The 22,974-nt window shown below is 32.9% G+C and overlaps 2 protein-coding genes across 3 annotated transcripts in view; both read right to left on the bottom strand.

Annotated features, from left to right (window-relative positions):
• Positions 1 to 3,042: 3,042 nt before the first annotated feature.
• LOC120074120 lies at positions 3,043 to 11,739 on the bottom strand. Its single transcript, XM_039027138.1, has 7 exons — positions 11,598 to 11,739; positions 10,431 to 10,663; positions 9,557 to 9,720; positions 8,909 to 9,008; positions 7,576 to 8,097; positions 6,636 to 6,973; positions 3,043 to 5,846 (listed from the first exon to the last, which is right to left on the bottom strand). The coding sequence occupies exons 2-7, from the start codon at positions 10,597 to 10,599 to the stop codon at positions 5,688 to 5,690; spliced, it is 1,452 nt and encodes a 483-aa protein (XP_038883066.1). The 5' UTR covers positions 10,600 to 10,663; positions 11,598 to 11,739; the 3' UTR covers positions 3,043 to 5,687.
• Positions 11,740 to 18,484: 6,745 nt separating this feature from the next.
• LOC120073307 (protein MEI2-like 5) overlaps positions 18,485 to 22,974 on the bottom strand; it is a 7,174-nt gene continuing 2,684 nt past the window's right edge. For both annotated transcript variants that reach the window (XM_039026061.1, XM_039026060.1), the window contains exons 5-13: positions 22,310 to 22,468; positions 22,097 to 22,213; positions 21,838 to 21,989; positions 21,043 to 21,134; positions 20,022 to 20,934; positions 19,831 to 19,915; positions 19,666 to 19,734; positions 19,382 to 19,561; positions 18,485 to 19,146 (exon numbers count right to left, since the gene is read on the bottom strand). In XM_039026061.1, coding sequence (XP_038881989.1) covers positions 19,018 to 19,146; positions 19,382 to 19,561; positions 19,666 to 19,734; positions 19,831 to 19,915; positions 20,022 to 20,934; positions 21,043 to 21,134; positions 21,838 to 21,989; positions 22,097 to 22,213; positions 22,310 to 22,468 — 1,896 coding nt within the window. In that variant the 3' untranslated portion in view covers positions 18,485 to 19,017. The remainder of the gene's footprint in view (positions 19,147 to 19,381; positions 19,562 to 19,665; positions 19,735 to 19,830; positions 19,916 to 20,021; positions 20,935 to 21,042; positions 21,135 to 21,837; positions 21,990 to 22,096; positions 22,214 to 22,309; positions 22,469 to 22,974) is intronic.

Genomic DNA, 22,974 nt, shown 5'->3' with positions numbered 1-22,974 from the left:
TTCGTGAGCAAGAAGCGTGGAGACGAGTCTACAAATATTTGTAGCTTTTGCTTTGTTCATTTGTAATTGTTCACGCTGTAATTTCTGTAACAATTGCATAACTGTATGTTTTGTGTACGATTGTGATTTGTAATGTTCATTCATGATTGTAATTTGGAATGATCTTATTTCCGCTGCTCATATAAATCTCGAGTTTGATTTCCTTCAGTATGATCCTATACAGAACTGTCTGGGTGCATTGGATGACACATACATCAAGATCCATGTAAGTGCAGGCGATCGTCCTCGCTATTGTATCCGGAAAGGTGAGATAGCCACAAATGTGCTTGTCGTCTGTTCTCTAACTGGTGAGTTCATATTTGTGTTGCCAGGGTGGGAAGGGTCTGCAGCCGATTCTAGAGTGCTTAGGGATGCAATTTCTCGAACACACGAATTGAAGGTTCCTAAGGGTATAGACTTCTGTGATTGCACTGTCTGGATTGAAGAACAAATAATTTGCCAACTAATGATGTGTATACCATGCCTAGGTTATTATTACCTATGTGATGCTGGATATCTCAATGGCAAGAGATTCTTAGCACCATATAAGGGAGAGCGGTACCATATTTCAGAATGACCCACGGGAATTTTCAACATGAAACATTCATCTGCTAGAAACTGCATAAAAAGAGCATTTAGCGTACTTAAGGTCGTTGGGAAATACAACGTGGAAAGTTCTACTACCTAGTTAAGATCCAACGTAGAACAATAACGACATGTTACCTGCTGCACAACCTGATAACTAGGGAGATAGGCCAAACTACAATGTCCGGAACAACGGATGATGAAGATTCTACATTTAACGAGTTCGACGATGAAAATATACAACTTATTAAATCGTCTTACGAATGGACCAATTTCAGGGATGAGTTGGCGACGTGAATGTTCAATGAATGGAAACAAGCATCATGAGCACAAAGTTTCTTGTTCAATTTGCTTTACTATGAATAATTTCCTCCTACTTTTAGATCATGTTATCTTTCAGTTCAAACAATCTACTGTATTGAATTATCTTAAGTTATGTTGTGTTAATTGGTTCATGTGAATGATGAAACATGTTTTACGCCATCCGTACGCAAAAGTTTGTTTATCTAATTGTGCCTAATTTATTTTATTAAGTTATACGTATGTATGTAGCTAAATGGCGGAACGTGAGAAAATGACAAAACACATTTGGATAAAGGTTGAAGATGCACGGTTAGTGGAGTCACTATTGCACTTGGTAAAAACATGTTGGCAAGCTGATAATGGAACATTCAAGCCTGACTATCTACAATAGCTACAATGTCTACTTAACGAAAAGATTCATAGTTGTTCCATCGGGTTGTCGACAATAGAGTGCAAGGTTTGATTTTTAAGGCGACAATATTGTGTAATTGCTGAGATGCTAAGCAATGCATGATTTGGTTGAAATGACGAGTTCAAATGTGTAGAAGTAGAGAAAGAGGTTTTCAATGTATGGATTCGAGTAAAAAAAACACATTATAATATTATTATCTTACAATGGTGAACTTTTTCTAATATAATATTATGTTCTAACATAATATACGTAGTCTCATCTCAACGGGAAGGGCTTGAGAACAAACCATTTTCCCACTATGATGAGCTTTCAATTGTATTTGGGAAAGATAGGGCCACCGATGAAGACAGTGAAATCTCATACGATCAAACATTTGTAATAGAAGAACATTTGAAGGATATTCAGTTGGGATGAGAGGTTAATGAGCAACAAGAAAATATACCTGAAATAAACATATCAACCGTTGATGGGATGGATAAAGTTTTCCCATATACACCCATCAGTAGGCATACTGGATAAGTAACAATACGAGAGGAACGAAACGCAAGCGGACTCCCTTCCAATTTGAAATGCTTGACATTGTACGCACATCAATGGACGTACAGAAAAGTACAATGGAGAAACTTGTCCAATGACAGAAAGAGAAATATGAATTAGAACTCAAAAGGCATCAAGAGGTCATCGAACAAATCTATCAAGTTGAGGGTTTAGAGAAGGACGATCAGTTGACCCTCATAGATCTATTGGTGAATGATATTCAACGAACATACAGTTTTCTAACCATTCCACCACCATTAAGGAGAAAGTTTTGCATGCATTTGTTGGACAAGACTAACTAATTATGTTATCAGTTTTTACAAGTTAGTTTGTTATTATTTTTTGTAACTTCCCCTAGTCTCTTATCCCATAGATATCATCTATTTGTTGATTTTTTGTGACATGTACAAATGGCCCATGACATGTGGCCCTTAGATATAAATACAAATTTTTCTTAGCAAGTTGTAAAATGGTCATGTATAAGACCATCAAATTATGTAAAACCTTTTGAAGGAAATAATTTAATGAATTTCACATCCGGTCTAAATCTTTCTTATCAATAGAATGAATTTAAGGAATTTCATACCCGATCTAAATTAATACTATTTTGACTTTCTTTTACGAGAAGTTTAGAATGAATAATATAAAATTGAACTATATACCATATCTTGAGATTAGAAAGAATAAAAAAAATGCAATCAACGTTTTATTCCAAATAGAATGGATATAATAATTGGATTATAAGTTTTTTTTTTTAAAAAAATAGTGTTCACACCGACAAATTATTATAGAGTAAAAAACTAAACTAGATAGCGTATGAACTCTACACACCTAAAAACAAATATATAAACTCAAACATAACAATTCTACACATCCAAACACAGATATGAATTCAGATATAACAACTCTGCATACCCAAACACAAACATATAAACTTAACATAACAACTCCACACACCCAAACACAGACATCAAAATTCCAGCCATCCTATATCATCTCACGCCTCAAACAGTCACAAAAGGTTTTCTTCCTTTCTTATTTTTTTTGAGAAAAAATTTACCTGTTAAAAAATTTGAACTTTTAATTCATGAGTAGTACAAATCAACTAATGTTAACAAACTAGCAAAACTCACTAGAATATACAAAATTTTAATTAGAAAAAGAAATGGAAAAACTCTGACGCAATACCTGTCCAAGTCCTATCAATTACATACCAAATAGGTGTTCATAAGTTCACTTAACTGTACATATCAATACTTTTTTTCCAACAACTTTTCGAATAATGACATATCATAAAGTATAAATTACAATACTTTCTGAGAGATAAAAATGACAACACTTGTCAAGTTTTAAGATACAATTTAACAAAATTAAGGGTTAAGTTCGATCTCCAACTTCAGTCCTGGCCCTGCCTCAGCACTAAAACCTTCTTTGGTTCTAATCAAAGCATCAAAACCTTTCTTTCCTAATTCCTATTCTCATTTCAATATTCGAATCATAATATATCTTTAAAATATCACTATTTTGTGAATATAACCGACGTCATTGTTTAATATTCCAACTTTAAGTATATTCATCTGTAGAGTCACTCTTTAAAAAAATATAAATACACCCATTCATATCAAATCAGAACCTCATAGGAACATAGATGATACGTACCCCACGAGATGTCAGACTAACAACATTGATTAAAGTTAATAAAATAGTTTAAGACGCATTTGAAATAACTTTTTAAGTGCTTAAGAAGGATTTTTAATCGGGTAAAAAATGTTATTAAGCACTTAGAAAGTCATTCCAAACAAGCCCTTAAATTTAAGTGCCAAAATATCAAAGAGAATTACCTTTTAATTATTACGAGGAAGGAAAGAATTATCAGCGTACCTAACATTTTTCCATACGCAGAAATTTAGAACAGGCCCTTCAAACAACCTGCAGAGAAACCATACAACTTCTTATAGCATAAAAAACAGCAATCATCGCTATCAATATGCTAAATCATGCAACCGAAAGACATCAAGAAATATCCCTTCTCCTCATAGAAGCATATATATCAAAACATTCCTTCAGCTGGGACACTGTTTTCCTGAAATAGGAATAGAAAGTTATGAGCAGGCATTGCGTCCTCATCGAGGCATCTTCAACAAGATCAGCTGCGTCAAGCTGGAAATAGTAGCTAATACACATTGGCCTTATAAATAAATTAGGTTCCTTTTGAATTTAACTTACATCACCTAAAATCAAAGTAATATCTATTTCCACATTACTTTTAAGGAAATTTTCACAAAACTGGAATAGTATTGCAGATAAAGTATGAATAACAAAGATTCACATGTTCATAAATGTTAGCATCACAAATATATACTAAGAGAAAATAGGTATCATCCTCTTCAATACCGATGTTATTTTCTTCTTTCTTCACCTTCTTTTCTTTTCTCTTTTTCTTCTCTTTTTCTTTTTCTTATTTCTCTTTTGGTTGAACTGCCCAGGATGTGCTGTGCTAGGCGAGTTGGTAGCAATTTACATAGCAAGCCATGATCAGGCTTGAATATGTTCATGCTTCAATCCCAGCAGAAAAGAATAAATTAGATAAAAGGAAAATGAAGGCAAAGGTTCAGTTTGCCCACGTAACTATTAGGTAAAGATATTAAGCATTAAACATACTTCATAGCATGAAACCTCCCAATAACATTAATCTCAATCAAGTGAAAAGTTACAAATGAGAACATCCTAAGGGCATGACTGTCATGAAGTGTGAAAAAGAAATCCAGTTGAGTAATACACATATCTTATGCAACAAAATAGAAAGATAATATGAACAAAGTTAATAGTATGTCCAGTGGTCAGAGCTTTATGATAGCTTTCTTGTCTTCTCTTGAGTAGCAACATTTACCAATCAGTCATAAAGCTCTCAGTCCCTATAATACCACTAAACCCCTTGACCTATCAAATTTTATTATGGAACTTCCTCTTGGCTTTAAAAGATTTGACAACCATAAAGCTAATAACTATGCACGTGGATTCAAATATAAACTCGACATTTTGATTGAATCCAACGGTTCTAATCATTAGGCTCAAACCTAGCATACTCTTCGAGGTTTTACATCAATTCAGCAGAGTTTCAAGTTTCTGCTATTTGAAATATGACAGATCATAACCTTGTACACTACACACAACTTCCAAGTTTGTTGACTTCAGTCTTTCAACACGGCCTTAAACTCTAATAGAAGCCTTATTTAAAGAATTGACTCTACATCAAGTGTAAATAATGTGGTAAAAATTTTCAAATTTAATGACTGTGTTACCTTATGTAGAAGAAAGAGAAGATCCAAGTCTGAGGTTCCAAATTCTAATTTATGAAATGGACAAAGATTTAATTCTAATAATTAGAAGAAAGCATTCCAAAAAACCAGATAAAATTAGATAACACTGAGAAAGTAGCAAAGAGAGAGCAACGGCCTGCAAGAATAATATTGCACAACATTAAAATTCATATACATTCTTTCTCATATATGACTACGCACATGAACTGTACAACAAAATTAAAGAGACATTCCCTAGACCTAACTTCACCAAAAAAATGAGACAAAGCACACTTTAGTCAGCAAGAGGAAAGAAAAAAGAAAGTAAACAAGCACCTAGATCTGACTCAACAAAGAAAGACAAACAAGTTTATTCAATAGTTAATCATCTTGAGCTCAATGATGAGAGAGAGATAAGCATCTAAGATTAGAAGCTAATTTTTCTGTGAAAAAGAGAGAGGGCAAGGAGCCACCATACTCAAGAACAACGGAATAAGAAATATGAAGGGCTCTTATTCCTTGTTACCAAATCTCTGGGCAATAATAGGGCGGACATCATCAACATCAACCAGGGTCTCCAAAAATGGAAGCAATGAAATTAAAGCAGAATCCAAGGGATCATCAATCCAACTCTTAATAGGAATACCATTGTTCACTTGTAATCGGAAAACCTGAAATGAACAAAAATATGCTTTAGAACTCAAGGACACAGTCCCATTTTTTTCCTCTTCAATATCCTACGTCCACATTTGTAAACTTCAAAACTATTTCAATAGTCCCACCCCTCCTCCTCCTCCTCCTCCTCTTCCTCTCTCCTTGCAATGGTAACTTGCCTACAGTAGCTTATTTCTGAAACACCAGATCGCAGTTTTTTGCAAACCAAGTAGCAAGAGAAAACAAAGGATTTGTTCTTGAGCCATCATCTATTCTAATTAACAACACATGCTTCTAAGTAAAATGAAAGCTAACATAAGTTATGACTTATGAATTACGAAGATGGCTACTCATCCATTCTTTCTAAGTACTCTCTTCAAATAAACATCAACTACAAATTCCCAAAAACATCACATTATCTTTTACTTATGCTGAGGATAGAATTCATGGCAGGACATGGGGAAAGTAAAAGTAAAACCAACTTGACCATGCTCAACCAATTAAAAAATCCTTGACCAAAAGATCATAGATTTGAATCTTCACCCCCACATGTTATTGATCTCAAAAGAAATAATAAGAATCTTCAACAATAAAAGAGAAATAGTTCGTTTAACCTAACCCGTCTCTCCATTCCACCAATTGAAACTCACATTAACTTCAGCCCATAGATCTGTTACCCAACCTCCTAGTATATGTACTTAATATAATTTTTGCTTTCTAAAAAATAGAGCATGGGAAAAGAGAAAGAAAGAGTTGCAGAGTCCAACCATATGGTAGTTCATAAAACACTAAGCTGAGGGCTGTACCTGTGGATAATTATCTACAATGACAACTTTTGCCAAATCAATGCCTAAAACTGTCAAATCCTTGGTGTAGCATCCATCTGAAAAAATACATGATTCACGATAAAGTCGACGTGAGATAATACAATTATCCGGGTCCAGTTTGCTGAGGACTTGTTCTGCGTAAATACTTTGACTGGCAGTAAAGATAACAACTTCAAACATCTCTGCAACACGGTCCAGAAATATTTGAAGATATGGCCTCCGTTTAACATGTACAATGTGCTCTTTCATGTTCAAGCAGACAGTAAAGCAGAAGTCTGCATCATCCTGCGGTTCCAAAGTAGAGTGAACTAATGTTTCTGCAAATATACAAAACATTTACATTATATTCCAGATAAAAGATAAAATAAGGATTTGAAGGAAACTAATCACCATAAAAACATATTGGAAATCTAAGCAGAACTCAAACAAACTATTTAAATAGCTCCACTTGAAAGAAAACTCAATTTTTGCATCTTACGTATTGATTTAGATATGTTAATGCTTGCTAATAATCTGATTAACAAAGTCATCCACATATACAATTTACTCATGCAACGCATAAATTAATAGGTAGTGGAGATAGTAGTTGGTTAGCTGTCAACTACTGGTCGAGTCATAAAGGGCTGTTAGATGGTCGAGGTCATTATATTCAGTGGGGGGAAGTATCTGTGGATTGCACGCACAGTGTAGGGACGAGAAAAAGGGCAAAAATATTAAGGGGAGATAGAGAGAACAAGTGTACCAAATTCCTTGCATTGGTGTTCTTACATTCATGAAATTTCGACAGATTCCTAGTATAATTCTCATAATGCAGTACAGGCATAAGTTCCATAACCTAGTCCTCAAAACTAGTTCCAGTTAAGGTGTAGCAACATCTCCTAACCCGCAAAAAGATAAATATAAAACACAAATCTCTTACCATCCAAATCAAGTACAAGGGTCACAGCCTTTCTTTTCCGATCTTCATTGGGCAATATACTGGGCTGAAAGTTTGAAATCACTTCTGAAAGTTCCGGTAAGTTTTTTATGAACAACTGGGGATCAAAACACTCTGTCTGATCTGAGTCTGAACTAACACTAAATTCAAGGCTCAAATTATTTCTTTGATCAATTACTCGGTACAAACTAGAATTACCACAACCAACGGCTTCATCAGAACATTTAGCATCATCTGAATTGCTGAATTTCACGGTGTCCTCAAGGAAAGGCAGTATCATATACTGATCAGTAACATCAGACAATACAGTCGATTGAGTATATTTGTAGTCATGAAAATAATTGATGTTGCAAATGTCATCATTTCCACATAAAGGTAAGTTTGCAACTATCATGTCGGAAATAAAAAAATCTGATACGTCACAGGTTTGACTGTCATGTGAGCTTCTACTATTTTTCCCTTCATCAGTTTCCATTCCTGGTATATCTGGATTAAGTTTGCTCCCTGCATAAACATAAGTAGACATAGACAAGACATATGTCAAAGCTAACAAATAAATGAAAACATGAACTTCAAGGTCACAAGCACAGCAGGATGGTTGAGAACTTTTTTTCAAGTTCCAAAGCAACTTTCAACTCCTCAAATACATATCCCATTTAGATATTTGAAGCTCTTTGAGAACCATGAGAAAATAATATTTGTTGGATCCTACCCAAGTTTGGATTGGACAGGAACTCAAGGGACAATAAAGAAGAATGGTTAGTAGAACACATGGAGGAGGCAACAGGTATCTGAAGACATAAGAATAGAGTTCTCAGTAGACCTAACACAAAATTAGATCATAACCTTTGACCAAGAGATGACCCAATGATATTAGTAGGCAAGGGAACTTTAGTTTGGGCGATCTGTGTGTTCAACTTGTACCGAAGATTCTAATACATACATGTTGGAGATTTATTAAATGCAGTAGGCACATGTTAAAAGATAGTTGAACAACTAAAAACAAGTCTGACATTTGTTGAGCACATGATTGCATACTCATTACAACAATAAAGATATATTGAACATTCCTAAGTATTAGGAGAGTGGAATATAAAATGGATAAACATTATTGACTATAAATTTTCTTTTCACTCAGATGTTAAATCATTTAGAAAAATTGATAAATTGGTTTGAATATAGGTTAAAACAAACTTTAGCATGTGAATCATTAAAATAAAAAATCAAAATCAAAATCATATATATATATATATATATATATATATTTAAGTGTCCTCTAAATCTCATGTCAATGTTCGTACATCTTAGGCAGTACCTGAATCATGTTCAATAATAGGATGGCATTGGACTTCAACATTATTCAAAATAGGAGAAAAAATGGTTGCTATTTTGGGAGAGTTGGTTGAGGTGCAATCCTGTAAATTTTTCACATAAACAAACATTGAGATAATAATAAAATGATGATGATGATGATATTTGAAAGGAAAAAAACCAAAATGTGGTGCTCCACAATAATAAACTAAAAATAAAACTTTGAAACCACCCCTGATAAATGGCACAACAAACAAGACGAGTAGAAAAGTCAATGTATGAAACTAGGCAGGGATTTCCAGACTCCCTAAATTAAAGGAAAACTACATTATCCCTTCCCAAAATATAGGATCACAGCCCTCAGATTTCACTCCTATATTATACAAATGCACTACACATATTGTTTTCACATTATTATCCACATTCCATACTGTGAATCATATAACATCCTCCATTATAGTTTATCAAAGAAGTGCTTCAAATGATTTTATAACGGGGATATTTACTAAATATCTTCTTGTATTATGAAAATCCCATGTGTGTATTAATCCAGAAACTAATAATTCTCACATAAAGAGTGCGCTCACAATCTAGAGGAAGTATCAAAATATGTATTTGCAGTCGATCCTTTAAAAAAAAAATCTCTTTATACCATTCCATTCATATCTGCAGCATTTACAGAAAAAGGCTCTTCCCTCTTCAACTCAAAAGCTTCTCCATGCCTCTTCAATTCAGAAGTTTCCTCGTCAATGGATTCATGGTGATTAATGGCTTCCTGATTTATATTGCTATTAATAGATTCTGTGTTCAGAGAAGCTGCATAAAATAGCAAGTATCAGTACCACCCCCCCCCCAAAAAAAAAAAAAAAATATAGCAATTAAATTGATATTGTTTGGTAATGGATGAAAAGAAGTTGGATATTCTGAGAGATACTCTATTTCTTCTTGGCTCAATGATATTGACCTTCCGTCTATAACTTTGGGTGGGGGAGAAGGTGAAGCAAGAGGGTAACTTCAATGAAAAAAAGATATTGAATATTTCCAAGATCTCAAATAGATTTTTGTTATTTTCTTGAAAAAAAATCTGCATAAATAAATATGAAAGAAAATAACATCATATTTATTTTTTTGCATAAATGTAATCAAATTATAGGTAATGTCAAAGTGGTGATTTTCCTCCTAAGAAGCTATATTTCTCAATATATGCGATCCTTCATTCTAAATTATGACAGGAGATTAAGATTATGCTGATGCATTTGTTTAAGATGCTAGTGAATTACACCGTTTCTTTTTGTAACTTCAAACTTCCAAGTGATCACGCATTTTTAAGTATTTTATTAGCAAACAAGGTAGTGAAAAGGTTAAAAATGGTTAAGTTATCTGATTTGTCCCACGTGCTATAGAAAGCAAAGGTCGAGAAAGCCTTGACATGGGATGCATTCCACAAACTATAGACGTAATCAGCAATAATAAAATAAGGTAACATTTAAGTAAAAAAAGAAAGAAAGAAGCTAGAAGTTACTTACCCTCCAAACATTTTGTAATACAGCCATCAAATTCATCTGTCTCTTCGGAAATCCTTGGGTGAGAACAAGCTTTTTTAGAGATGACACTAGATTTCTGACAAACACGAAGACAATGTTTTTCTCTTAAGCAGCCCGCGCTTAACTTGGCCTTCATTTTTATTGATGGCATTTGTCCTGTACTTTTGATGATATGTACCAATACGTTGATCTAAGAACATCAGTGGAAAACAAAACTGTAGAGCACAAAAATCAAGACCATAAGTATCCAAAGAAAAAACCTAACGTATCAACAAAAGGAGCAACCATCTGAAATTTGTATGTAGAATGAAAAATAAATGTAAGACTTTCAAAGGGAAATAAAAATGTTGATACTTCACAGCTCGAGGCTATTTCACGCTCGACCCAAAGCACCACAGACATCAAGGAGTAACAACCAGTAAACATTTAATTACAAGAACGTCAACAATGCAAAAACTTCTTGTAACATAGTACGAAAGCATCATGGGAATTGACAACTATGATGCTTCTAGCTTCTAGCCTCTTTCAATATACATTCCAACCACAAGCAAAATCCAAAACCTTAAAGTGCTAAAAACCCTTTTTCTTGGTGTAGAATTTATGCAAGAATGAAATACCAGAAAATTCAATAACCAATTAATCAATAAATAAACAAATAACGCTTTGAATGAAATCTAGACATATAGGGAACAAGAAATTCAAATTATACTACAAGAAAATTCAGAAGTGAAATTAACAATTACTCCGGATGACAAGTAAAACAGTAGCAGCAGTAAAAACGTGTTCAATTATTCAAAATTTTTGAAGCTCAAATAGCGAAAACCCGCATAGATTCCAGGACGCAGTATCGGAAAATTGAAGTGAACCTCGCAGAAATTAAAGTCAACCAAAGCAAGTTTCGTCGAAGAAGCTCAAGAACTCAATAGCGAAACTTGAAACTAAACGCTGTGAAGTTAAAACCCTAGAGAAGTCCAGATAAGTAGAAGCCATAACAATCATTCAATCAGAACCGAGAGAGAGAGAGAGAGAGAGAAACAAAAAACAGAGAGTATCAAAGAGGAAATTGAGCCAACAGAATTATGAAATTGAAGTGAAGCAGAGAGAAGAGAAATCGAAGATGGAGTAAAAGAGAGAAGAAAATTCAAATACCTGATGAAGTAACAGAGTCCTTCTTCTTCTTCCTCCTCCTCCTCCTCCTCCTCCTCTCTACCCTCTACCCTCTCTCTAAAAAGTTATTCAAGGAATGGTCAGAGCGAGAAGAAACGTAGAGTTTGGGGACTTATAGACGGCTTTGATGGGGGTATTTCTAAAATGGTTGGACCGATAGAGTTTTGCCACGTGGCTAGTGGAACCAGCTAAGCACAGCGCGTTGACACGTGCAGCTTCGCGGTAAAGGAGCTTCAGCTTGATCATTGTTTACGCTTCCTTTCGACTCCATACCCTGGTCTTTCACTATATATATATATTTTTATTTATTTATTTTTTAAGGTCTTTTTAATTATAATTTATTACATCACCCTAAACAAATTTATTATTTTATTCTTTCAAATTCTCCCACTCGCTCTTTCATTGATCGATGTTTTCGGTTTGGAAAACCCACGAGAAGGGATAAATATCAAAATACATGCAGTCTTTTTTCTCTCTCAGCGCCGATTGATTAAGATTTGGTAGATGTTTAGATATAAAGATCTGAAAATAATAAGATATTTAAGAATCAAATATGATTGTAAGAATAGAATGTATAAAGGGTTAGCTAAGTTTACCCATTCACTTTGTAGTTTAATATATTTATTATCGATTAAATTTTTAATGTCAACTATAAGTATTATATATATACAAAAGAAGGTTTATATAAATTCATTGATTTTAAATCTTTAAACAATATATTTAATTTTTAAAAAATAATTATGATTATAGATTAAAACTACAAGTACATGCAAGATTGTTTAATAGAAAAAAATAACCTATTTTATTATTAGTAAATTAATTAATATTTTTTGAAGATTTATTAATAATTTTAATAAATAATTTATGATATTAATATATATTATCAATAAAAAGGAATTTAAGCAAATATAATTATGATTATTCGTTTTTTTAAATATGATTTTTCATATTAATTCATAATAATAGAACAAATTATTATATAAGTACTATTATTAATAAAATTAATTTTATATATATATATATATATATATATATATATATATATATATATATAAATATATATCAATTATAAATTTAATTTAAACATGTTTATAAAAATTAAATAAATTAATCAATATCAACAAAGAAGAAAAACTAATAAAACGAAAATATAAAAAGTAAGATAGAGAGAGAAACCAAAGGAAGAAAATACATCTGTTTGGACGGTTATGAAAAACCTTCATGGATGAGAATATGAAGTGCCTTGGAATAAGATATTCCCATTCCTAATGTTAAAAATTTGTACCAAACATGGTGATAGAACATTCCATTCTCATCTCTTATTGCCATGAACCAAATGAGCCATAAGAAAAAAAATTAAAATTTTTGAATTGGACTCATGTATATAATCCAGATAGGAAGTATAATGTCACTGGGTTAGAGTTATTGTGCACGAGACATCTTCCATGCGGTATCTCGATTGTCTCAAACCAAAGTAAGTCTTATTATTATCTTCGAGACAGACTGGTATAACTCTCGACCAGTATGGTGCTAAAGCAATATATCCATCTGTCATAGTCATTCAAGAGTAGGCATATGCCTATAGCACGTACTCTACTTGATCGATATCCCGCATGCCTCAGTGAGCGTATTTTGAGACTAGCCAACCCACTAGTGTCTCGCCATGCATGTCACGATCGTTGATCCATGACAATAATATTCCTTGTGGTAAGTTTTTTTTTTCTTTTATTTTTTTTTTGTGAAATTTATAACTTGGTTGATATATATATATATATATGGTAATTAAATAGTATTCGATCTAAATGTATCGTTTCTGTTGCACTAAAAAAAATATAATTCAATTGGTATAAAACTTATCGATTTTAAAGTTAGATATTCAACTACTCCACCTACGTATAATTAAAAAAGAATAAAGAAAAAAAGAAGAGAGTTTGTTTAGCTTTGAAATTTATATTCAGTGCGTCGATTTGAAAATGTTGTTGTTATTTTTTTATTTTTTAGTTTTTAAGTTTTGAGTTTGGTTTCAATTTAGTAAGTTTCAATATGTTATAGCTACTATTGAAATTTAAGTATCATTTTAAATTTGGTTCATAAATTTTGAGATTTGTATTTTTAATCTCGACTTTCCATTAAATACCTATTATTTGTTATTGGAATTAATGTATATTAATTAATTTAAAGAATTAAATTAATTAAATAAATTTAAACATATGTTAGAAGTGTTACCCTCAATTTAATTTTTACTAATTTACTCACTAATTTAAGCTAAGATCTTTAGAAAACATTTTAGGACTACTTTATCCTTTAGTCTAAAACTAAATTTACAAATCGCCATAGCTACTAATAAGGTCCAAACAACCGTGAACAAAAAACCACTAATCTACCACGATTCAAGTCTTGAATTCTCTTCATTTTCTGTTGGTCAGTTTTTAATTCAGTAAAGAAGAACAAAAAACCATTAAAGTTACCACCGATTCGTTTCAGAATTAAATTCAGTAATTAAAAAAAAAAACTGAAACCAAATTCATTATCGGTGGAAGCATAAATTTCAAACCTCCTACGTTCTTCCTCTTTGCATAAATTTATATTTCACATTTAATTGGAATCATTTTTATTTTTATTATATTATAAATTATTTCAGAAGTATATCTTTAAATCTTAGAAAACTATTTCAAATGATAAAACTGTTGAAAATATTTACAAGATATAACAAATTTTTAAAACTATCCATGATAGATATCGATAGAAGTGTGATATTGATAGACACTAATAGAAGTCTATCAATGTATCAACGTCTATCATTGATAATTTTAAAATTTTATTATATTGTGTAAATATTTCAACTTATTTTTTTATATTTAAAAACAACCCTTAAATCTTTAATTATTAGAATTATTTTTATTTGATCAATCATCGTTTTTTTTTTTTGACTTATTAGATATTTATATCTATAATCTTTATCATATTACTATTTTAAAGAATGACTAAGAAAATAATTATTTTTAACTACTTTGTCTATTTAACAAATCTTAAAAATCTAAATTGTCCTTACAATTTATTATTATTATTATTATTATTATTTTGATGTGGGGGAGAGGAAATATGGGCACTTAATATGCCTATAGGCTAAGGCCTATTATATTCTTTCTTCTAAAAAAACATTAGTTATTGATTATCTTTTCACATTCTCACATTAGTACATAACCTAAAAAATATTTAAGAGATAAACGATATTATGATATGAAAAGTTCAATCTATTTATTTTACATTCTCATTTTTATTTAAGAGATAAAAGATGTTATAATATGAAAAGTTCAATCCATTTATTTCACATTACATAACCTAAAAAGTATTTAAGAGATAAAAAATATTATAATATAAAAAGTTTAATCCATTTATTTTACATGATCATATTAATACATAACCTAAAAAGTATTTAAGTGATAAAATATGTTATAATATGAAAAGTTTCATCCAATTATTTCTATAATTAAATTAATAAAATTTATTACTTAATGAATAAGGTATAAAATAATTTATTTAACAATATTAATCTTAATTTTAACCATTTCTTTATAAAAAACGATTTCAAAATTTGCTGTTTTTGTCTTTATTATAACTAAGAGTGGATTTTGAAATTTTTTAAAATTCAAAGTTTTAAAGTTAGATATTTTCTTTTTGAAACAAAAGGCATTTTTCTAAGTAATGTTATTTTAATAATTATTGACAAAAATAGGTTCGACAGAAAGAACAGACAAAAATAATTTAGTGAAATCGTGGATTCGGTACACGATTACAAGTAAAACGTGTATCTGGTCCACGATTTAATCCAACTCGTAGACGGGGTCCACGACTTCCTTCCACATCATGTGAACCAATTGCAGATATGACGCTGACCTGCCATACGACTGTCACATGACTGACATACAGTGTTGACCAGGTAATCGTGGATTGGGTCCACAACTTAGTTTGTGGTCCCAAAAACCCCATCCTTTCCTTCCCTGATTAGTTCCTTCCTCAACCCAACATTTTTCTTTCTTCCTCTTTGCACCAACCCGCTGCTAGCCATCCTCCACTGTCCGTCGTCCGCTCTGTCGTTCACCGTTTTCCCTATCACCACTATGCTGTCGCCGTCAACCTTAGGTAATTTTTTAATTCAATATATGAGATTGTGGCTTGAATATCTATAAGTCTAGTATTTTGTTTAGACATGTACATGAAAAATTAGAGATTTGAACTAGTTTTGTTTAAAATGTGGAAGATCTGGTGTGTAAAAGTTATCTTTCTAGGATTTCGTATTTTATGACCGTTAGATTGGATGTGAAATTTATTTTTTGGGTTGTTTGGGTTTGGACTTGAAAATTTGGATTGTTTTTTTTTTTTCATTTTTTTAGTTTATTATTTTGGATTGGAATGTAGTATGTTTTATTTTTAAAAAGAAAAGAATTGGACAGATCTTGAATTTGAATTTGGACTTGGGCTGTAGGTTTATGGTTTTTTTAAGAAAAAAATTTTTTCGACTGATCTTGAATTTGAGTTTGGATAATCTTTTGGATTGATGTTGGATTGAGTTGTTAGTATTAACCTATTAAGTTAGACTAATATTTTGTCAACTATAACAATTGTAAACATTTGAGTAAATATATCTTTGTGTCCTGAAGATTTAGTCATTCTTGAACCTGGAAATGTTGGGGATAGTGATATTGATGTAGAACATGATGAATTATTTGGAGACATGGAAGTGAGAACATGAAAATGAGTTCGTATCATCAGAGATGTTCACCCAAATAGATTGGGACGTTACTAATTTAATCTGTGAACAAGTGTCAACATTAGAGGAAATGAGTAGATGTGTAGATAATTCTAGTTTAATATGAAAGGAATGTTATCTGACACTAAAGGAAATCTACAACTGGCCATAAGAAAGTACTAAGTGACACTGTCAAATTTTCATAGTAGAATCTAACCAAGATATTTGGTATATGAGATGCAAACAGTGGAAGGATGATTGTGATTGGAGGTAACAAATGAATATTACATACTTTTTGGATGTCTAATTATTCTTTTTTTTTTTTCAAAATTAATTTGACGTCATACACGCAAGATACTTGGTCATTACTGTCTGATTATTGTCGTGATGCTCAAGATATTTGGTTGATCGTTAGCTCGCTTATATGCTTCCATATAGTACGGTGGCATCAACCAGATCGTGTGTTGGGACAGTTTAGTATGCAACAAATGGTACTGTCATTGTACTATATACTTCCAGTTGAGAGGTAAGCACGACCAAGATTGGCATTGAATTCATGCAGAATATATATCGTACTAGCATGCACGTCATGATCGTTGTGCACAAGGAGAAATAATAAATGGACCATCTATATTAGATGACTATTTTTCCTGGTACGATTCAATCAAGAGACGATTTATCACACTTGACGACGCTTACTATTATTGCATGGTAAGAGTTTTATTATCTTACATCTCCCAAATGTATGATATGAATATTATTTAGTATTAATTTTTGTCATCATACTACATAATTATTTTGTCCAAGATGTACAACAGTATTCAGTACAACACAATTTACTAAAGTTGAGTTCAATGTGTGACTAAACCTTGGTAAATGTAGAAATTATTATTCAGTAGATAAGACGACCCAATGTTGCTGACACCGATCGAAGACATATTCGTTGTAGATGACAACGACAACAAGACGAAGCTAATCTAGAGGCACATGAAGACAATGATCATGCGAAAATTGAATGATTTGTAATTCAAACTTTTAAGTTCATGTGAACTTCTATTTTGAAATGAAAGAAATAATGAAATTACATTTTATCATGAGACACTAAATCTAGTAAATGAGTACGATATAAAAGATCTAGAACAAAACAAAAAAGAACGAAAATTGTTCATTAAAAATAATAAATAAAAAAAAGCAATCAAAATCAAGAAAAAAAAATACTAAAATCATGGACGTGGTCCATGAGTTTGGTCCTCATTTTGACCCATTTTGACCCATACGACTGACGTGGCAACCATCTAGCGTCCATGGGATGATGATTGGTATAAACAATAATCGTGTACCACGATTGTCCACTCATTAGAACTATCATATTTTTGTCTATATTTTCCATTCAACCCTACTTTTGCAATTTCTTTCCTATGTACCCTATTTTTGTTATCACAGTTTTTTAACTTAACCCAAATAAAAGCTAAAAAAATACTTTAATTATATAGATCATTTATAACTTTTGAATTTTTGTACATTGTACAACCATATAACACTTAATTTCCTCAAAATATAAAAGGAAGAGTGTTGGACATTGATAGATCCTCACCTTTTTTTTCCCTATAAAATTTACTATCAGTATATGATAAACTGAAATGAAAATACTATAACATGATAAAAATAATACCATGTGCGTGTTAGACTAGTTTTAACATAAAACAAGATAAAAGTCTTCTTAAATTTGTTAATTTATCTAAATCTAAAATGCAATACGATGAACGAAATTTAGAGTTAAAAGTAATAGAAATAGTGGTCAAATTGAATTTTCCCCAAAAATTATAACTGGACCAGAAAATATTTTAACAAACAAATAAATAAACATCATGGATTAAAAGAAAAAATGTTTAAACAATTGTTCGTAAATAAATAGAAATACTCATCTTCCCAATTCATAAAACATAATTTTCCTTTTCAAAAGTGAATTCCATTAATAAAGTGAACAGTAGTGTACATATATATATATATATATATGTTTTTCTTTGGTGGTACAACATAACAGGTCATGCTATCCAAAGCATTTCCTGCCTTCATATAAACAAAATGCATTGGTCAGTGATTTTTTCTTGTATAGATATTTGAATAACTGCTTCACTTGGCAAATGCATTTGTCAATGTTGTAAACATAAGCAATATAACTTATATTTTAAAAGCTGAAACAAGTTTTTTCAACAGAAGGAAATTGTAAAGGTTCCAGCCACTATACAATTGTGTGGTTCCTCCCCTCAAAGCTTCCCATCCAAAAAAACACAACAGCCTGTGGTATATACATTGTGTTTGCCATTTCTCAACCCTACATTTTAGGGGGAAGGCAAAAAGAAGCTTAAAAAATGAAGGAGAAATCATGAACCAATTCAGTGCATAAACTACAACGAGCAGCTGAGATCGATGACTGTCCGGGTTGCCATTGATGAGTACAGCAACCGGACACGGCTCCAGCTACTCCATCTCCATCCAATCTTCCTACCAAAACACTGCAGAAAGCACATTAAAAACAAAATCTGCACATGTTTGTTCTTCCTGATCAACCTGTTCCTGACATATGTACTTCATTATTTACTCGAGTTACAATTCAGCAGCAAAAGATTAAGGCCGAGGGCGACATTGCGTTTAGCATTTATCAGGCCTCTCACTAATGCTATAATTTGGGGGACTTCCCGAAGAATCACTGGAAAGCGATCCGTTCATCGCCCAGATATTGACGCCTAAATTGGCAGGAGGCAAGTGTTCATGGAAAATCTGCAAAATGAAAGGATGATGATAATAATAAGCATACACACACAGATCAATATTATATGTTCCAGCCGTGCTTAAAATCTATCGCCAAAACTTGAAGGATGGATCTTTGAGAACTTCAGGTGGGGCAGCCCCAGCTTATATTTGGATGAAGAATGAGTAAGTTTTATATGTTCCATCATGTTCACAAATTACCAAGATAAAATTGAGCAAGGCTGAATTAGATATAACTTTTGACCTGATTTCCAGCCTCAGGGCCCTCTGAATGAAAAAGAATGGGGCGACAGCGCTTATCTTCATTCATTAAGCTCGAGTTCTGAAAATGACTCACGAGAGCCACCTTTCCTTGGATTCGAGCGTATGCCAATGAAGCAACTTTCTCACTATTGAACTTCTCCCATCTCTTTCCATCAAAAGCCTATACAGAGAAACTCAAATACTTATTAGACTGCAGACCCAAGTCGACCAAACTCAATGTAGAAACATTCTAAAATATCACATCTAGTAAAAACACTAAGAAACCTCATAAAAGGATATTATGTGTTGAGGAGATAGCATATTGATGAAAGCATAGCCCACGTTGCATTTATTCTGCACAGTTCAAACAAAAAGTTGCATTTGTGTGAAAGAGTAACAGGTTCTGATTTTAATACAATCCCAAAATTCAAAACGATAGTCTAAAGTTACCTTAAAATCAATTGGCAAATAGAGAAAATCATAAGTACCCCTATGATTTTCATCAATGGCAGCTAATAACATTTTTGAAGTGTACCTGTGGGGAGGGAACCATTTGAACATATTTATGACTAGTAGAAAGGAATGAAAGAAAAGGAAAGCTAAGGGCAGCGAGAAGAGCCAGTGTATCATTAGTATCTTACTTATTCGGAATGTTTTTTATCATTAAGGTTGTTCGAGTGTCTTCCCCGCCCTTAATTTTATCCAAGTCAAGCTGAAACTGCTTCCTACTGTCAAGCTGATTTCCATTATTCTCAATCCATCGGCTTCTGCCACGCTCACTCAAACCGTCCATGCTGTTTGGTAGCAGTCCCAAGTATGGAACACTACCTGATAACATTGGGTTCAGCATGCATGAAGACATCATTTGAAAATTTGAAGGGTGAATTTCAGACATGTTTCTTGGTATGGTGATGGTGGCATTAACAGAAGCATGTGGACTAGAGCCTAAACCTCTGAATGCCCCAGGACCCATTAATGACGTATCTGGTGACTCAGGGAAATACCCAAAGTGCCTCTCCGACGGGACACCTGATGGAGCAGATCCAACGTTATGCGAGTGAGCATTCAGAGTTGAGTTGACGAGCCGGCCGGGAAATGGAAATGTCTGAACATTTCCATTGGATAAGAAATGATGGTTTGCATATGATCTTGACCAAGCAGAAGAACTAGAGGACTCTGAGTATGAATTCTGACTTCCCCATAAAGATTGTGGACCGGATAACGTTTCCACACTTGATCCACTTGATGCTGGAGGTCTGAAGGAGGCCATAGTCTCATTATACTGCCTTGATTTTGGCTCGGGAAATGAAAGGGATGGTTGAAAGCCATGCAATGGATTTATATTGGTATATGGATGGTCCATATTGTTACACCTTCCTTGGTCCTTGCCAATAGGAGGAACCTTCACAGTACTTCTTGTTACTTTAGGAAGAACTGAAGCCAATCCAGGCAAATGGTTGCCACCTGTTGGGCTTATGGATGTAAAACCAGGAAATTTACTAATACTTCCCAAGGAACTAGGTTTAATTGAACCGTTGAATGACATCCATTTACCTGTCATGGATGCAAAGATAATTGGAGATGGAAAATTTTGTGAAAAAAACAAATATATGACGGCAAAATGAGTGTGAATGATGACAGGAACGTTTGAAGGTACCCTACCTGGGGGAGAATTGACAATCGGGGAACCAACTTGATGGCGGAAACTCCACAAATCATCTTGTTCAAGTTCTTGATTGAGTTGCAACATCAAGCTGGAGGGATAAAGATGACACAGAATAACGAATTCAATAAGAATAAAATAAAATATTGATATTAAAGTATGCATTAGACATTAAAAAAATAATGAATTCAACTTCTCCAAAATAGAGAATATGATGAAAAATCTTCGCAAGAAACAAATCACACTACATAAGAATGCCACCAACGGCTCATAGTTCCCACCGTCTCCCAGCGCATAAGAAAGTTCAGTCAATTTCAAACAAAAAATCTCAAAACACAGAAGGCAAAGAATGAAGATGGTAGATTGGTTGATAACTGCAGTTGCCATCCACATCATCTAAATTTCCAATTCCCATCAAGCTGATTGAACACAGCCAACGTGGATTGATAATATTTGGATAAACAGTATACACACACTGTCAGCTAAGTTTATCGGTGAGATTTAATGCCTTCCTCAATTGAAGCTGATTAATACCATCAAGTGACTTTTATACTTTGTTTTCTTTCCGATTTTAAACCCCACCCCCCCGCCACAACACCCACACACAAAACAAAAGATGGCAGGACCGGAAATCATTTAAAAGGCAATGTATGTTTCACTTGCTCATGATTGTTCACTTTACCAAAACCATTCCCATGTCAGGAGAAAAAGCATTATTTATAATGTAAATTAATGGGAAAAGAACATAAGAGAAGGAAAAGCAAACATAAAAATTAATGGTCTCAAATACACACTTTCGACGAGCTCCACCAGGGCGACTTGGTTCTAGTTTTATGCGTTTACCAACAATATCGCTTCTATTTAATGCCTTCAGTGCTGCTTCCGCAGCTCTAACATCATAATATTCAATAAACTTATGGTGTCTCTTGTGCGGAGTTTCCCTTATCTGTTTTTCAAATGAATACCACATAGCCGAATGTCAGTAATCATAAATCAAGAGAACTTGGAATAAATTGACATTAGATATATAAGAAGGGTTGGTCAAACAATCACCTCTTTGACCTCACCATAGACCCCAAAAATTTGAAGAAGATCTTCATTGGGAATTGAGGGATCCAAATTAAAGGCTACCAAGGTTCCTTGATTTATATCTTTCTCAGATGGATTATTCTGTTGTACAATGAAAGAATCAAAGAAATGAATTCAATACTCAAAAACCAAACAATAGTGGAGTAAACAATGAACGATCAAATATCTGCTCAAAACCTTGGGAATAGAGAAGTGAATGTCAAGTTTTCTCCGGCGTAGTGGTTTGTTTTGCAATGCACGCATAGCAGTTCGAGCGGCACGAATGTCATAATAAGATATCATCACAAATCCCCTATGCTTACAAGCAGTATACAAAGTCCTAATATCGCCATATTGCTGCAAGGGAAGGAGGGGAAACAAAGGAAAAAGAAGATGAAATAAAGAGGAATGAGGAGGAAGGAAGCACAATGATGACATTAGCAATATTGAAAAATTAACGATATCAGTATATCCGAACTTGCTGCAAAGCAAAGACTTATTATCATTTATGCATAGATTTTAAAATCGGTATTTGGTATGTGTTTCACTTGTCAGCATCATTTATGGGAAAAAAGATGCATGTTTCCACTCAATCGTCATCCATTCGTAAAATAAATAAATCTGTTAAACCCAAATTCAGATTGCTTCCATGAGACATGCATTCAAAGAACAAGGAAAAATTGTACAAGACCCCCATTTTCTTAATGGGAATGACAATACTCTCTTACTTCTATTCCTATCATTTACTAAATTTATCTAAGAATCAAGAATGCTCCCCAACTTTTAAGATCCTAAAAAGATTGGATATCATTCACATTGATTCTTTCTGTTAGAAGATAGATGAATGTCATCCCATTTCCTCC

Source organism: Benincasa hispida, chromosome 3 (genome assembly GCF_009727055.1).
Source record: "Benincasa hispida cultivar B227 chromosome 3, ASM972705v1, whole genome shotgun sequence".
NCBI lineage: Eukaryota > Viridiplantae > Streptophyta > Magnoliopsida > Cucurbitales > Cucurbitaceae > Benincasa > Benincasa hispida.
The sequence above is the reverse complement of the archived record's forward strand: the minus strand, read 5'-3'. Positions and strand labels throughout refer to the sequence as shown.

Bases quoted from the DNA above. Each gene is read 5' to 3' on its own strand.
- LOC120074120 (XM_039027138.1), bottom strand. From the start codon at position 10,599: ATGCCATCAATAAAAATGAAGGCCAAGTTAAGCGCGGGCTGCTTAAGA. The intron at 9,721-10,430 runs GTAAGTAACTTC...TATTTTATGCAG, and splicing joins TATTACAAAATGTTTGGAGG to CTTCTCTGAACACAGAATCT. The intron at 8,098-8,908 runs GTACTGCCTAAG...ATGTTTATGCAG, and splicing joins TATTATTGAACATGATTCAG to GGAGCAAACTTAATCCAGAT.